At 48.6% G+C, this 17,500-nt stretch overlaps 1 protein-coding gene across 1 annotated transcript in view; it reads left to right on the top strand.

Moving 5' to 3' along the window:
- Positions 1 to 17,500, top strand: part of cep89 (centrosomal protein 89) — a 52,750-nt gene that overhangs the window by 9,209 nt on the left and 26,041 nt on the right. Inside the window, exons 9-16 of the mRNA XM_062525420.1 lie at positions 3,100 to 3,150; positions 3,463 to 3,546; positions 4,024 to 4,127; positions 4,318 to 4,433; positions 10,265 to 10,418; positions 10,916 to 11,083; positions 12,377 to 12,518; positions 14,083 to 14,172. Coding sequence (XP_062381404.1) covers positions 3,100 to 3,150; positions 3,463 to 3,546; positions 4,024 to 4,127; positions 4,318 to 4,433; positions 10,265 to 10,418; positions 10,916 to 11,083; positions 12,377 to 12,518; positions 14,083 to 14,172 — 909 coding nt within the window. The remainder of the gene's footprint in view (positions 1 to 3,099; positions 3,151 to 3,462; positions 3,547 to 4,023; positions 4,128 to 4,317; positions 4,434 to 10,264; positions 10,419 to 10,915; positions 11,084 to 12,376; positions 12,519 to 14,082; positions 14,173 to 17,500) is intronic.

The raw sequence follows: 17,500 nt of genomic DNA, 5'->3' as shown, positions 1-17,500 counted from the left end.
CCTGGCTTTGACTGTGAAAATGAGTATGTCTTCATCAATAGATGAATTGTGAAAAACTGTGTGTGAGATGGAGGGATCAGCAAAGGGGATACATGCAGGCTTTCCTTGGAGTTTTAATCCTCTCCAATGTCTCTGACGCTGCTGATGTTTGATTGACAGCAGAGACGCGCGGCTGTTTCCAGGTGGAACTGAATAGCGCAGACCGTCTTGCAGTACTGTTGCAGTCACAGTGATGTTTTCGTCCTTAATCATCACTTCATACGGTGTAACATGTGTGGTATCGACTCCAGACCACTGCAAGTCAACACCAGTCCAATTGCAGAGATCGTTGAGATCAGGCCAGTCCGATCTGACCCCAAAACCGGCGGCATGAGTGTCAAGTTTGCCATTCGCTTTCTTACGGAATCCTAGAAAGCTGGGTTCCGGTTCTCGGGCGAGGGGGACTTTGCGCTTCCCAAGGTCGAGAAAAAGGGAAGCACGGGCCATCTCTCTTACGGTGCTATCGTCACTGTTTAGCATGCTTAGTAAGTGCGACAGTCTAGTGGCGATGTAAGTCCACTCGAAGTCTGGAACTCCTAGGCCCCCCTCACGTCTGCTGTGATGAATGACATCGCGGGTTGTGTGACTGTTCAGACCGAGCCATCCTCTCACTGTCTTAACAGTTGTGTTGTTTAAGTCCTGCAGAACTTTTCTTGAAATATGTACATTCGAGAAGAAGTGTTGCACTTTTGATAGAGCTATCTGTCTGATTGCATCTATTTTCATGAACAGTGGCAAAGGGGATGCGTCAATTTTTTGCAACCTTGTGGTGTATTCCGTAATTATTCCCTGTATTTGTTGGTCCCAGTCGCCAGCAACATTGAATCTGTGTCCAAGATAAGTGTACGAATCATGTCGGGAGTACACTCTTATTATTTTTCCACTGATTTTGAATTGTGGGTCACGGTCAGATTTTGACCGGTACCACCTGTTTCCACCGCTCCTTCTCTCGTAAAGTACTGCGCATTTGGACTCCTTTACTTCGAGACCCGACCACTCGAGGAAGGAGTCTGTTTTGCGTAGCATGTTGTGAATGATGTTTTCCTGACGAGACGACATTTGCACATCGTCAGCGAACGCTTGTACGGGGTTTGGAGAGATGATTTCGGATGGAGCGCACTGACGCATCCAATCCAGCCACCGGTTAATGGCTAAAATGAAGTTCACTGCGCTCCATGGGCAACCGGTTTTAATGCCAAGGCGCAAGGGTATTTGATCTGTGAGCTGGACTCCGCAAATTACCTGAATAAATGAGCACACACACACACACACACACACACACACCCTCCACCGCCTCAAGGCCGAGCTCAGCCTGTACCAGGCCCGTTACAGAGCACTAACCAAGGAGGAGGTACACACACATACATACACATTTAGACTTGCTCTCATACTGCAAAATAACTAGCTCAACAGTCAGCCTGGGTGTAGTGACGTGGGTGGGATATGCCTTGTGTGTGTGCGTGTATGTGTGTGTGTGTGTGTGTGTGTGTGTGTGTGTGTGTGTGTGTGTGTGTGTGTGTGTGTGTGTGTGTGTGTGTGTGTGTGTGTGTGTAAATCACTGCAGTGCTAATGAGGGTGTGCAGATATATAATGCAGCAGAGATCCCACAGCTCAGCAGTGCAACATCAAAGAGCTCCTCACACACACACACTCACACACTCACAACCACAACACTGCAGTGGCTCACACATACACACACACACACACACACACACACACGAACGCACACACGCACACAGGCTCACACACACACACGCACACATGCTCACACACACATGTTTGTAAACTATTCAGTTGTCACATGTGGATCTGTAGCTCCCGATGCAGACGTGTAGATGTGCAGATCCAGGTGTTCATCAGAGTGTGTTCTCTGGGCCGGTGACCTTGGGCTGCACTCTACCACTGCCGTCCGTGTGTCCTCATCCATCACTCTCTCTCTCTCTCTTCTCTCTCTCTCTCTCTATCTCCACTCTCTCTCTCTCTCCTCTCCACTCTCTCTCTCCTCTCCACTCTCTCTCTGTCTCTCTCTCTCTCCCTATCTCTCTCTCACTCTGCCTTTTGTCTCCTGTCACCTCCTTTTCTCTCTCTCTCTCCCTCTCTCTCTCTCTTTCTCAATTCAATTCAATTCAATTCCAAGGTGCTTTATTAGCATGACTTGGTGCAGTGTTGCCAAAGCTAGTGTTACAAATAACACAGTAGTATCACAGAAGAATAAAAACAGAGATACGGCATGCAATGTATAACCATCTCTCTCTCTCCACCCCCCCCTCTCTCTCTCTCCCTCTCTCTCGCCCCTCTCTCTCTCTTTCTCTCTCTCTCTTTCTCTCTCTCTCCACCCCCCCTCTCTCTCTCTCCCTCTCTCTCGCCCCTCTCTCTCTCTTTCTCTCTCTCCCCCCCCCCTCTCTCTCAATTCAATTCAATTCAATTCAATTCAAAGGAGCTTTATTAGCATTGACTGTTTTTCACAATATTGCCAAAGCTAGTGTTACAGATAACACTGAACGCACTAACATACAAAACATCAAGACACATATCACATGAATCAATGGAAATCAGCGAAATCATGCACACACACACACACACACACACACACACACACACACACGCTCACAGGCATGTCACAGCCATACAAACCATTGTTCATGCATAGGAGAACCAAGACAGAACAAAACAAAATAAAACAAACAGGAGAGATGGTGTAACAGACAGACAGTGTGGGGGCAGTGTTGTGTTGAAGGGTAGATGTGGTGGGGGGATTATTTTAGGTAATACCTTCTCTCTGGTTATGGAGTGAGGACACATAACTGGCTGACAATATGCATGTGCTGGTGTCCTCACCCAAAACTATGGCAAGTTGTTTCTCTTCCTCTAGTTTTGTGAAATTTGGGATGATGTTGTTCAAATTGTTGATGTATTTGACTCTTTGGGACCGATATTTGTCACAGTGTAACAGAAAGTGCACCTCTCTCTCTCTCTCTCTCTCTCTCTCTCTCTCTCTCTCTCTCTCTCTCTCTCTCTCTCTCTCTCTCTCTCCCTCTCTCTCTCTCTCTGTCCCTGTAGAGTGCCAGGACTCCAGGGTTGCCAGTGAAGGGCCCCTCTCCTCCGTGGTTGGTGAGTTCCCAGTGTGTGTGTGTGTGTTTCTGGTAGTTTTTAAAGAAACTCTAACATCTCTCAACCTGGGCCTTGTGTTAAGATGAGTGCGCTCCCCTCCGCACTGCTACTGTGTGTGTGTGTGTGTGTGTTGTGTGTGTGTGTGTGTGTGTGTGTGTGTGTGTGTGTGTGTGTGTGTGTGTGTGTGTGTGTGTGTGTGTGTGTGTGTGTGTGTGTGTGTGTGTGTGTGTGTGTGTGTGTGTGTGTGTGTGTGTGTCTGCCTCCCAGCTCATGATTGTTGAATGGCGCTGTTCTGTGTGTTCTTGTGTGCAGCTGGACATGAAGTATTTATCTCCACTGCTGCTAGCCTATGAGGACCGGCTAGTGGAGAAGGATACACTCCTACAGTCCTGTGCGGTGAGCCCTGTGTGTGTGTGTGTGTGTGTGTGTGTGTGTGTGTGTGTGTGTGTGTGTGTGCTGGCCTATGAGGACCGGCTAGTGGAGAAGGATACACTCCTACAGTCCTGTGCGGTGAGCCCTGTGTGTGTGTGTGTGTGTGTGTGTGTGTGTGTGTGTGTGTGTGTGTGTGTGTGTGCTGGCCTATGAGGACCGGCTAGTGGAGAAGGATACACTCCTACAGTCCTGTGCGGTGAGCCCTGTGTGTGTGTGTGTGTGTGTGTGTGTGTGTGTGTGTGTGTGTGTGTGTGTTGGCCTATGAGGACCGGCTAGTGGAGAAGGATACACTCCTACAGTCCTGTGCGTGTGTGTGTGTCCTTGGTGGAGAGTGGCTGCAGTTTGATACCTGTGTGTGTGTCATGTATGACTGTCAGTGTGCACTTTCTGTTAAGATATACTGAGACCCCTGTGTGTGTGTGTGTGTGTGTGTGTGATCAGGAGGAGGTGAGGAAGTTACGTGTGCAGACTGAGGAGGTGGTGAAGGAGAACGAGAAGCTTCATGAGCAGATGAGCAAGACGGGAGGCATCAGCCACAAAGAGTGGTGAGTGTGTGTGTGTGTATGTGTGTGTGTGTGTTCAGTCATAGGTGTGTATGTGTGTGTATCATTTTGAGTGTGTGTTCACTTACAAGATTTATGTAATGTGCATGTTTATGGTTGCACATTCATATAACTTGTGTGTGTGTGCGTGTGTGTGCGCGCGTGCGTGCGTGTGTGTGTGTGTGTGCTGCAGGAAGCAGCTGCAGGAGCAGGCTCGTCTGGTTCTGGAGGAGAACCAGGTTCTGTTGGAGCAGCTGGAGGTGCAGCAGGCCAAAGCCAAAGAGAACCAGAACCGTCACCATCAAGAGGGTACGTCACCTTTAACCTCTAACCTCTAACCTTTCGCCAGTCATCCCCAGGGCAACAGCCACCAGTGAGCAGGAGCGCAGCACTGTATGACCAGAGAATGTCTAATAAGGGGAGAAGGACCACTAGCGAAATACTTCCGCATGGTACTGCAACTAGAGGGCGATCGCGAGCAAGTGATGAATGAATGGGTGGCAATGGAGCTGAACCCCCCAGTACCACATTTGTCTTTATATAATTTTTTCTCCTGAAATTGCATTAATGCATGCGATGCAGGATAACTTGACTTGACAATTAGCTGACCAATGCAATTTTCTATATGTGTTGTTATTCCTAAAAACCCTTTCAAAGTTTCCATGTCACGTGACACAAGCGAACCACTTTACGGCCATAGACCTAAAAGAAGGTTCAGCTTCACGACGGTCGTAATCAGTCGCGATTGTCGCAAGCATCGATGAGCTAAATGCTAGCATGTTACTAGGCCTGTCACGATAACAAATTTTGCTGGACGATAAATTGTCCCAGAAATTATTGCGATAAACGATAATATTGCCGTTCTGAGATCATTTTTATCTAATATAATGATAATGGCATAATAATGCAGGTACACCTTTTCAAAGATCAATAACTTGTATTTCTAAAGAATAAGGAACTGGAATGGGAAGACATTTTTAAATATCCACAATAAATGAACAAAACAACCAAAAACAATAAATACAATGGACTCTGAGTCTCTACTAAGACTCTGTTTAAGGGCCAGCAAATTAAAACGTGACATGCAACAGGGGGCGTGGAGAGTGACAGTTGCTAAGCCTTATGCACGGAACTAAATGTCATCATAGCTGATCAATTAGGCCTACGCAGTCAGCTAAACATTTGAAACTTGCGCAAAACGGCATGAACCCAGCATCTGCACGTCACATAAAACACAAATTGAAGCAATAAGTTGGTCATCGGATAATCCTACTGCAAAGCCTTTTCATAGGTATGCTACGTTTATGACATATAACGTTGATTACGAACACATTTCACCACAGCTGACAATTAGCTTACGACATTTTAACCGGAGCTGCTGGCTGTTTTGGCTGATTCTTGAGCTCTCAGCGGAGTGCAGACTTTGCGGAGTGTGTCTTTATCAGATGATGAAAAAACGTAGCTTATAAGCATGATTTTCTGAACTGCATTATCACTATTTTTACCCCCATACCTGTCAAGCTACAACAGAAAGCCTCTTCAGTGTGCTTAGGCCAATCGCCAAAGCCTCGTCTAGCCCGTTAATCAAATGAATGTAAGAAAGTAAAGTTGTCCGTCATGTTATTGAAAGATACATGTCTGACAACTGACTGACATGAGGGTTCACTCCTCGTTAGGCTGCGCTAAAGGAAGCACCGTGGTTATCCTCTCTTTCAGAGAGAGAGAGAGAGAGAGAGAGAGAGAGAGAGAGAGAGAGAGAGAGGGGAAAAACAATCAAGCATGAAAATGGAAATTATCGCGGCCGGAGAAGTTATCGAGCTCATTTTTTTTATCGTGCGATTTATTGATTTATTGAATATCGCGACAGGCCTACATGTTACAGGGAAAACGGCCCATCCTATGAAAAGCAGAAAGGACATGAGGGACATTTTATTTCATTTCCAGTGGAAAACCCATACTCAGGTAGCTACTACGACAATGTACATTAAGAAATGAAGTTGTCAACTGTGAAAAAAACGAGTTCTAGCCGCTTAGCCCCATAGACCACAATTCATTTATCACTTGCTCGGCAACGCCCCTAGCGGAATTTCAACAGATTGCAGGAACAATCCGGTAGAATGGAGTTAATAGGAAGTGGACCGGCTCTCCCTAAAGGGGCTCTGGTATGACCTTTAAACTGTAGTTGCTCCTCCTTCAAATGCTAGTCGCACGTGTGACTTTTAGTTCCAACACAATCACTGCCATTAGAACGGTTGACCTTTGACCTCTAACCTTCATCCCTTCATCCCTGGACAAACAGAATCATTAGCACAGTGTCAGAGAATGTCTAATAAGGGGAGAAGGACCACTAGCGAAATACTTCCGCATGGTACTGCAACTAGAGGGCGATCGCGAGCAAGTGATGAATGAATGGGTAGCAATGGAGCTGAACCCCCCAGTACCACATTTGTCGTTATATAATTTTTTCTCCTAAAATTGCATTAATGCATGCGATGCAGGATAACTTGACTTGACAATCAGCTGACCAATAAAATTTTCAATATGTGTTGTTATTCCTAAAAACCCTTTCAAAGTTTTCACGTGTCACGTGACACAAGCGAACCACTTTACGGCCATAGACCTAAAAGAAGGTTCAGCTTCACGACGGTCGTAATCGGTCGCGAGTGTCGCGAGCATCCATGAGCTAAATGCTAGCATGTTACAGGGAAAACGGCCCATCCTATGAAAAGCAGAAAGGACATGAGTGACTTTTTATTTCATTTCCAGTGGAAAACCTATACTCAGGTAGCTACTACGACAATGTACATTAAGAAATGAAGTTGTCAACTGTGAAAAAAACGAGTTCTAGCCGCTTAGCCCCATAGACCACAATTCATTTATCACTTGCTCGGCAACGTCCCTAGCGGAATTTCAACAGATTGCAGGAACAATCCGGTACAATGGAGTTAATAGGAAGTGGACCGGCTCTCCCTAAAGGGGCTCTGACAGTGTCCTGAACATTTCACCCCCTTAAACCTTTAACCTTTAACCTTTATCTCATGGTGCAGTCATCCATAAGCACGGCCATTATCAAGAGACTATGCCTCATCACCACCTCTGCCCTAGCTGCTCTCTCCACGCTCTCTCTAGTCTTAGACTGCTGGAGCTGGTCTCTAATCCTCTAGTCTGAGTCTGATTCTGTAGCTGGTCTTTAGTCTCTAGCCCCCCCTCTCCTTTCTCTCCACCCCCCCCCCCCCTCTCTCTCCCTCTCTCTCTCTCTCCCTCTCTCTCTGTGTCTGGATGAAAGGGCTGTGAGTGTAAACAAACAGGGCAGCTAACGAGATCATTCGTGCCGCAGCTGTGAATAATGAATGAGTTCCTGCTCAGCTCAGAGATGATGCTCCTCCCAATCCCTTCCTCTCTGTGCTCCCGCCAACCCAGCTCTCTTCTCAAACCCTGACCCAGCTGCTGGGTAACTAAACTTAACCCCGACCCAGCTGCTGGGTACCTAAACTAAACCCTGACCCAGCTGCTGGGTAACTAAACTAAACCCTGACCCAGCTGCTGGGTAACTGGTGCTGGCTGACTGGTCCTTGAGTGTGGTGCTGGTTAACCCACTGCTGACTACAGGCCTGGTTATCTGGTCCATCACTAATGTCCATTAATCTTCACACCCATAGACCAGACCCAACTGCACAGCCTCCAGTTGAGTTCTATGAGCTACAGTGGTTCTGATAGGGCCCGGTTCTATGAGCTACAGTGGCTCTGATATGGCTGATTCTATGAGCTACAGTGGCTCTGATATGGCTGATTCTATGAGCTACAGTGGCTCTGATAGGGCCCGGTTCTATGAGCTACAGTGGTTCTGATAGGGCCCGGTTCTATGAGCTACAGTGGTTCTGATAGGGCCCGGTTCTATGAGCTACAGTGGCTCTGATAGGGCCCGGTTCTATGAGCTACAGTGGCTCTGATATGGCTGATTCTATGAGCTACAGTGGTTCTGATATGGCTGATTCTATTAGCTACAGTGGCTCTGATAGGGCCGGTTCTATGAGCTACAGTGGTTCTGATAGGGCCCGGTTCTATGAGCTACAGTGGTTCTGATAGGGCCCGGTTCTATGAGCTACAGTGGCTCTGATATGGCTGGTTCTATGATCTTCAGTGGCTCTGATAGAGCCCGGTTCTATGATCTACAGTGGGTCTGATAGAGCCCGGTTCCGTGTCTGATTTGTCTAATTAGCATAATTAGCATGATTAGCATGTATGAGATGTCAAGCTATTCCAGCTCTGCATAATCTCACCTGTCATCTCTATTCATTGACACACTGTTTATTCAGCTACAGTGTGGCATCCTCACACACACACACACACACCTGCACGCACACACACACACACACACCTGCACGGATGAAGCCTCACACAGCCTTGATGTTTCATTCATGACTTGACATCAGATGCCTGATGGGACCTGTTGTGAATAAAAGGCTTAGTCCCCACTTGACTTCTTCCTGTACGAGAGAGAGAGAGAGAGAGAGAGAGAGAGAGAGAGAGAGAGAGAGAGAGAGAGAGAGAGAGAGAGAGAGAGAGAGAGAGAGAGAGAGAGAGAGAGAGAGAGAGAGAGAGAGAGAGAGAGAGGAGAAGGAGATGTCACGGCAGGCTTTGCATGCTACTCATGTGATTAGCATCTCATCCATATGAATGCAGTGGAGGAGCGCTACATCCTGCAGGGCTCCTTAGGATCCTTCTTACGGACACTCAAGACTCCTACCTACCTACCTACTCTCAGTCTGCATCCTCCTTAGGACACTCAAGACTCCTACCTACCTACTCTCAGTCTGCATCCTCCTTAGGATACTAAAGACTCCTACCTACCTACTCTCAGTCTGCATCCTCCTTAGGACACTCAAGACTCCTACCTACCTACTCTCAGTCTGCATCCTCCTTAGGATACTAAAGACTCCTACCTACCTACTCTCAGTCTGCATCCTCCTTAGGATACTAAAGACTCCTACCTACCTACTCTCAGTCTGCATCCTCCTTAGGATACTAAAGACTCCTACCTACCTACTCTCAGTCTGCATCCTCCTTAGGATACTAAAGACTCCTACCTACCTACTCTCAGTCTGCATCCTCCTTAGGACACTCAAGACTCCTACCTACCTACTCTCAGTCTGCATCCTCCTTAGGACACTCAAGACTCCTACCTACCTACTCTCAGTCTGCATCCTCCTTAGGACACTCAAGACTCCTACCTACCTACTCTCAGTCTGCATCCTCCTTAGGACACTCAAGACTCCTACCTACCTACTCTCAGTCTGCATCCTCCTTAGGATACTAAAGACTCCTACCTACCTACTCTCAGTCTGCATCCTCCTTAGGATACTAAAGACTCCTACCTACCTACTCTCAGTCTGCATCCTCCTTAGGATACTAAAGACTCCTACCTACCTACTCTCAGTCTGCATCCTCCTTAGGATACTAAAGACTCCTACCTACCTACTCTCAGTCTGCATCCTCCTTAGGACACTCAAGACTCCTACCTACCTACTCTCAGTGTGCATCCTCCTTAGGATACTAAAGACTCCTACCTACCTAGTACCTATTCTCAGTCTGCATCCTTATTAAGGACACTAAAGACTCCTACCTACCTACTCTCAGTCTGCATCCTCCTTAGGATACTAAAGACTCCTACCTACCTACTCTCAGTCTGCATCCTCCTTAGGACACTCAAGACTACTACCTACCTACTCTAAGTCTGCATCCTCCTTAGGATACTAAAGACTCCTATCTACCTACTCTCAGTCTGCATCCTCCTTAGGACACTCAAGACTCTCTATATGAATAATCAGCTCTAGTGTTGCATATCTACTGCAGTCTGTTTTCATGTGCAACATGTCTGTGTGTTATCCTCTAGGCCTGTTAGAGTAGCCACAGCCTCAGGGCACTGCTGACAGGACAAACTGACCTGCGTGCACATTGCAGTCCTTTTCCTCACTCTGTGTGTGTGTGTGTGTGTGTGTGTGTGTGTGTGTGTGTGTGTGTGTGTGTGTGTGGGTGTGGGTGTGGGTGTGGGTGTGGGTGTGGGTGTGGTGTGTGTGTGTGTGTGTGTGTGTGTGTGTGTGTGTGTGTGTGTGTGTGTGTGCGCGCGCTCTCTACTGCAGTGGCGAAGGTGTCCAAGCAGCTGGTGCTGCAGGAGGATGAGCTACTGCTCCTGCAGAGGGAGCTAGAGGACACGCGGCGGGAGCTGCACACTCTCCAGCACCAGGAGGCCACCACCCGCCAACAGCACCACACTGACATCAGCCAGCTCACACGGTCTGTGTGTGTGTGTGTGTGTGTGTGTGTGTGTGTGTGTGTGTGTAGTCATGTGTGTGTGTTTGTGTGTATTAATGTGTGTGTGTTTGTGTATGTGTGTGTGTATATTAGTGTATTGGTTTGTATATTAAAGGGACACATTAAGCTTTGTATCTTTCGAAAACCAGTCATGTTTTTGAATGGCCGTAGATCATTCCCTCAATTTGCCTTGAGATGGGAAAAATATGGATTTCAATGTTGGACTCCCTGCTTTCAATGATGTAAAAATCAGCATTTTACATCATCGAAAGCAGGAAGTCCTATTCATGGGCTTCATTGAAATCCGTATTTCTCCCATCTCAAGGCAAACTGAGGGAATGATGCATGACCATTCAAAAACATGACTGGTTTTCGAAAGATACAAAGCTTAATGCTAATCGGTGAAGTGTCCCTTTAATGTGTATGTGTGTGTGTCTGTGTGTATTAATGTGTGTGTGTGTGTGTGTGTGTGTGTGCAGGCGTATGGAGGAGGAGGAGAGGAGGTGGCGTGGGGAGCTGGATGAGCTGCTGGGGAAGATGGCAGCGCTGCAGGCTGAGAGACAGAGTCTGGTGCGGGAGCAGAGCCAACACCACACACACACACACACCCTGGAGATAGAGCTGGAGCGCTCACGCCACGCACACAGGTACACACACACACACACACACATACACACACAGGTACAACACACACACACACACACCCTGGAGATAGAACTGGAGCGCTCACGCCACGCACACAGGTACACACACACACACACACACATACACACACAGGTACATCACACACACTCACACACACACACACACACACACGCATACACACACAGGTACATCACACACACACGCATACACACACAGGTGCACCACACACACACAGATACACCACACACACAGGTACGCCCAGCCCATCCCAGCCCAGCTATCAGGAGTACAGTGATCCCTCGCTATATCGCGGTTCACTTTTTGCGGTCTCGCTGTTTCGCGGATTTTTTTCTAGTGCTATTTTTTTTTCAGCGCATTGAGTTCTGCGCCCTGATTGGCTTATTGACTGTAGAACATTGTAGGGACGGCGAAAACTGCACGTTTTCTTGACCGACCGCCGAGCCTCATTAGCCGGTTGAAACAGTAACCAATCAGTTTAAAATATGCTACGCTATTTGAAATAACAGCCCATACAATTTGGCAACTCTGTCACATCTCTCTGTCCCTCATGCACACACAGCCCCGGCGTCGCCCTTTCACTCACGTCACTTTTTTAAAATCTCCTACTGTGCGAAACATGAGTCCCACAAACCAAGGAGCTTGTAAGTAAGTGGGCTGTGAAGGACAAATGGCTCCTTCGATACAAGGTGATTGCTTTGAAAACAAAGGCGTTTGTCGTTAGAAGCTCACTGAAGAAAATGTCTATACTCACACACACACTCCAAGCTTGGGTGGGTCCAATACTCACACACACTCCAAGCTTGGCTGGTCTATACTCACGCACACACTCCAAGCTTGGCTGGTCTATACTCACACACACACTCCAAGCTTGGGTGGGTCCAATACTCACACACACACTCTATGCTGGTCTATACTCACACACACACTCCAAGCTTGGCTGGTCTATACTCACACACACACTCTATGCTGGTCTAATACTTCCAGTGCTTTGCCTGCAGCATCTTCTCCATTGTGTCCAGCAGGAGGCTCCTAAGCCCTGGACTATGCGATGGGCACACACCTGCACACTTGCACACCTGTGGACTGTAGATGTGTGATGTGTGTGTTATGGTCATCATGATACACCTGTGGACTGTAGATGTGTGTGTGTGTTATGGTCATCATGATACACCTGTGGACTGTAGATGTGTGCCCTAAGGACCTTACAATTCAAACAGAGTGTGCGCGTACGTGTGCATGTGCGTGCGTGTGCGCGTGTGTGTGTGTGTGTGTAGGAAAGCCCAGCGGCGGGCAGAAGCTCTGAAGCAGCAGCTGGAGGAGTCCATGGATAAGGAGCTGACCGCCCTGCACTACCTGGCCGGAGTGGTGGGACTGGCCGAGAAGACCACTCACGAGAGAGACCAGCTCATACACATGGTACACACACACACACACACACACACACACACACACACACACACACACACACACACACAGATACGAGTGGTGGGGATCGCGGAATAGGTGCATAAGAAAGACCAGGGTAGGTGTGTGTGTGTGCGTGTGTTGTGTGGTGTGTGTGTGTGTGTGTGTATGTGTGTGTGTGTTGTGTGGTGTGTGTGTGTGTGTGTGTGCTGTAAGTAGGTCGGAGGAGGGAATGGTAATGAGAATTGATCAGGAGGGCAGCACATTAGGGAAAGTGTGTCAGATACACCCTCAACAACACACACACTGGGACCCTACAGCACGTGTTCCACATGAGCATGTGTGTGTGTGTGTGTGTGTGAGCGAGAGAGAGAGAGAGAGAGAGAGAGAGAGGAGAGGGAGAGAAAGAGGAGAGAAAGAGGAGAGAGAGGAGGGAGAGAGGAGAGGGAGAGGAGGGAGAGAGGAGAGAGAGAGAGAGAGAGAGAAAGAGAGAGAGAGAGGAGAGAGAAAGAGAGAGAGAGAGGAGAGAGAGAAAGAGGAGATGTAGATGTGTGTCAGTGCCGTATGTCTGCTCTAGTTTTCATTATGGTCACTTGGGTGTCTGGTTTCTAGTGTCTGTCTCAGCATTTGAGGTCAGTTCGTTGGTGTGTGTGTGTGTGTCTGTGTGTGTGTGTGTGTGTGTGTGTGTGTGTGTGTGTGTGCTCCCCCTGAGCACTTGTGACGTGTGTGTATGTGAGTGTTTAGTACTGAGATAAGAAGCAAGTGTGTGTCCCACGTCACACATATGAGTCTCTTCCTCCTGTGTGTGCCCTTGGGGCAGAGGCCTTCTCTATTAAACATGACTACCCCCCCCCCCTTCCTCTCCTCCCTTCCTCTCTCCTCCTTCCTCTCCTCCCTTTCTCTCTCCTCTCTCCTCCCTTCCTCTCTCCTCTCCTCCCTTCCTCTCTCCTCCTTCCTCTCCTCCCTTTCTCTCTCCTCTCCTCCCTTTCTCTTCCCTCTCTCCTCTCCTCCCTTTCTCTCTTCCTCTCTCCTCTCTACTCTCCTCCCTTTCTCTCTCCCTTCTCCTCTTCTCTCTCTCCTCTCTCCTTCCTCTCTCCTCTCTTTCCACTCCTCCACTCCAGCTCTGTAAGTGCTGTTAGATTCTACACCATTATTCCCATTACCCCTCCTCCTTGTGCCACTCCCCAATCCTTCCTCCTCCAGTGCTCCTCATAGCTCCTCCTGCAGCTCCCCTAGCTCCTCCCTAGCCACATAACTGCTCTCCCATTTCCCTCTAGCCCCTCCTCCTCCAGTAACCCCTCCCCATGTATCCCTAGCCCCTCCCTAGCCACATAACTGCTCTCCCATTTCCCTCTAGCCCCTCCTCCTCCCCTAGCCCCTCCTCTTCCAGTAGCCCCTCCCCTTATGTCCCCTAGCCCCTCCTCCTCCAGTAACCCCCTCCCCCTCCTCCCCTAACCCCTCCTCCTCCAGTAACCCCCCCCCCTCCTCCCCTAACCCCTCCTCCTCCAGTAACCCCCCCCCCTCCTCCCCTAGCCCCTCCTCCTCCAGTAACCCCTCCTCCTGCTGTGTGCTGCAGGCCTCAGCGCTGGAGAAGGACAAACAGGACGTCCTCACACGCACCATCCAGGGCACCGTGCAGCTCGCCAAGCTACAGGAAAAGATCAAGGTAACACACACACACACACACACACACACACACACACACACACTCACATACGCACCATCCAGGGCACCGTGCAGCTCGCCAAGCTACAGGAAAAGATCAAGGTAACACACACACACACACACACACACACACACACACACACACACTCACATACGCACCATCCAGGGCACCGTGCAGCTCGCCAAGCTACAGGAAAAGATCAAGGTAACACACACACACACACACACACATACACACGCACTCACATACGCACCATCCAAGTGCAACTCGCCAAGCTACAGGAGAAGATCAAGGTAACACACACACACACACACACACACACACACACCTCCATGAGTAGGCTGGATTTCTTGGTACCGGAGCCTTACATTTAAATAGCGCCTGTTCAGTGCGCTCTGTGGAGGTCTACCTGCAGGGCTGCAAACGGATGCTAATGTTGCTACTATGCTAATACTGGCTGCAGTGCAGTTCCACACAGGAGCCCTCACGGTCCAGGAGATGGGCTGCCTGCACAGCTCACTTACGGCAGGACTGTGTCTACAGCAGGCACTAGATGTAGGTATGCAGGCTGTTTCATTTGCAGTAACACAAAGCACACAGATATTGTGCACATCACCTCCAGGGAATGTATAGAGGTGTGTGTGTTGTGTCATATATTGCGTATGTCACCTGTAGGGAAGGTATAGAGCAGGGGTGGGACACGGTTCTGCCATTAAGGGCCGTATCAATTGGTATAACATGTTTCAGCCTCACACAAGGCACAGGGGCCTTTCACTTCAACCACACACTAATGCTCTGTCCATGTGTAGGGGACATACTGTATGTGTTCTCATGCACAGGATGCATCACCTCGAGATAATGTAAATGGGACACATACAGTATGTATTCTCATACAGCACATTGGGTACGTCACCCTTTTGGGTGCTGTTTTATGTGTAGAACACTGCTCTGCGTTTCATATGGTGGCCCCACGACTGTTGAGATTCTTGGGGCTTTGGCCTTGATCTGTCCTTTCAGAGCCAACTAGAATAGGGACACACACGCACACACACACACACTCTCATCAGTTCATTGGGTTTCTGAGAGATCCCAGGAGATTGGCTTAGCTTTGGTGTGTGTGTGTGTGTGTGTGTGTGTGTGTGTGTGTGTGTGTGTGTGTGTGTGTGTGTGTGTGTGTGTGTGTGTGTGTGTGTGTGTGTGTGTGTGTGTGTGTGTGTGTGTGTGTGTGTGTGTGTGTGTGTGTGTGTGTGTGTGTGTGTGTGTGTGTGTGTGCGTGTGTGTGTGTGTGTGGAGAGATTGATGTGCTACTCTGCACTAATGAAACCCTTGGTTCTGCTGACATGCACTAAATGCCTCAAGTACACACCACACATGTAAACACACACACACACACACACACGCACACACACACACACACACACACACATCCTCACACACAAGACACATATGCAGCCAGCTAGAAACACATGAATACATGCTGCACACGTGTGTGTGTGTGTGTGTGTGTGTGTGTGTGTGTGTGTGTGTGTGTGTGTGTGTGTGTGGTGTGGTGAGCTGGCCAGAAGGAAAGTTGTTATTTCTGCATCTCTGCATGTTTAGATGAGACTATAGGAGCGAGTTTTCTTATTCACATAATTCACTTCTGGCTTTCTGTCCCCTATGGCAGGAAATAGGCCTTTGGATGGTGTAGGTTATGAAGGTGGGTGTTCCCTTTGGGTGGTGTAGGTTATGAAGGTGGTGGTGTGTTTGGGTGGTGTAGGTTATGAAGATGGGTGTTCCCTTTGGGTGGTGTAGGTTATGAAGGTGGGTGTTCCTTTTGGATGGTGTAGGTTATGAAGGTGGTGGTGTGTTTGGGTGGTGTAGGTTATGAAGATGGGTGTTACCTTTGGGTGGTGTAGGTTATGAAGGTGGGTGTTCCCTTTGGATGGTGTAGGTTATGAAGGTAGTGGTGTGTTTGGGTGGTGTAGGTTATGAAGATGGGTGTTCCATTTGGGTGGTGTAGGTTATGAAGGTGGGTGTTCCCTTTGGGTGGTGTAGGTTATGAAGGTAGTGGTGTGTTTGGGTGGTGTAGGTTATGAAGATGGGTGTTCCCTTTGGGTGGTGTAGGTTATGAAGGTGGGTGTTCCCTTTGGATGGTGTAGGTTATGAAGGTGGTGGTGTGTTTGGGTGGTGTAGGTTATGAAGATGGGTGTTCCCTTTGGGTGGTGTAGGTTATGAAGGTGGGTGTTCCCTTTGGATGGTGTAGGTTATGAAGGTGGTGGTGTGTTTGGGTGGTGTAGGTTATGAAGGTGGGTGTTCCCTTTGGATGGTGTAGGTTATGAAGGTGGTGGTGTGTTTGGGTGGTGTAGGTTATGAAGATGGGTGTTCCCTTTGGGTGGTGTAGGTTATGAAGGTGGGTGTTCCCTTTGGATGGTGTAGGTTATGAAGGTGGTGGTGTGTTTGGGTGGTGTAGGTTATGAAGATGGGTGTTCCCTTTGGGTGGTGTAGGTTATGAAGGTGGTGGTGTGTTTGGATGGTGTAGGTTATGAAGGTGGGTGTTCCCTTTGGGTGGTGTAGGTTATGAAGGTGGGTGTTCCCTTTGGATGGTGTAGGTTATGAAGGTGGTAGTGTGTTTGGGTGGTGTAGGTTATGAAGATGGGTGTTCCCTTTGGGTGGTGTAGGTTATGAAGGTGGTGGTGTGTTTGGATGGTGTAGGTTATGAAGGTGGTGGTGTGTTTGGGTGGTGTAGGTTATGAAGGTGGGTGTTCCCTTTGGATGGTGTAGGTTATGAAGGTGGTGGTGTGTTTGGGTGGGTGTAGGTTATGAAGGTGGTGGTGTGTTTGGATGGTGTAGGTTATGAAGGTGGTGGTGTGTTTGGGTGGTGCAGTTATGAAGGTGGGTGTTCCCTTTGGGTGGTGTAGGTTATGAAGGTGGTGGTGTGTTTGGGTGGTGTAGGTTATGAAGGTGGTGGTGTGTTTGGGTGGGTGTAGGTTATGAAGGTGGTGGTGTGTTTGGGTGGTGTAGGTTATGAAGGTGGTGGTGTGTTTGGGTGGTGTAGGTTATGAAGGTGGGTGTTCCCTTTTGGTGGTGTAGGTCCTTTCCCTTTATAGGTTATGAAGATGGGTGTTCCATTGTGTGTAAGTTATGAATGTGGATGGTAGTGTAGGTTATGAAGGTGGAGGGTGTAAGTTGGGAAAGTGGATGTTCTGTTTGGGTGGGTGCAGGCTATGAAGGCGGTGTTCTGTTTGGGTGGGTGTAGGTTATGAAGGTGGTGTTCTGTTTGGGTGGTGTAGGTTATGAAGGTGGGTGGTGTGTTTGGGTGGTGTAGGTTCTGAAGGTGGGTTGTGTG

The sequence above is a fragment of the Sardina pilchardus genome, chromosome 21, assembly GCF_963854185.1.
Source record: "Sardina pilchardus chromosome 21, fSarPil1.1, whole genome shotgun sequence".
Classification (NCBI taxonomy): Eukaryota; Metazoa; Chordata; class Actinopteri; order Clupeiformes; family Clupeidae; genus Sardina; species Sardina pilchardus.
Note: the sequence above shows the minus strand (reverse complement) of the source record. Positions and strands in the feature narration are given on the sequence as shown.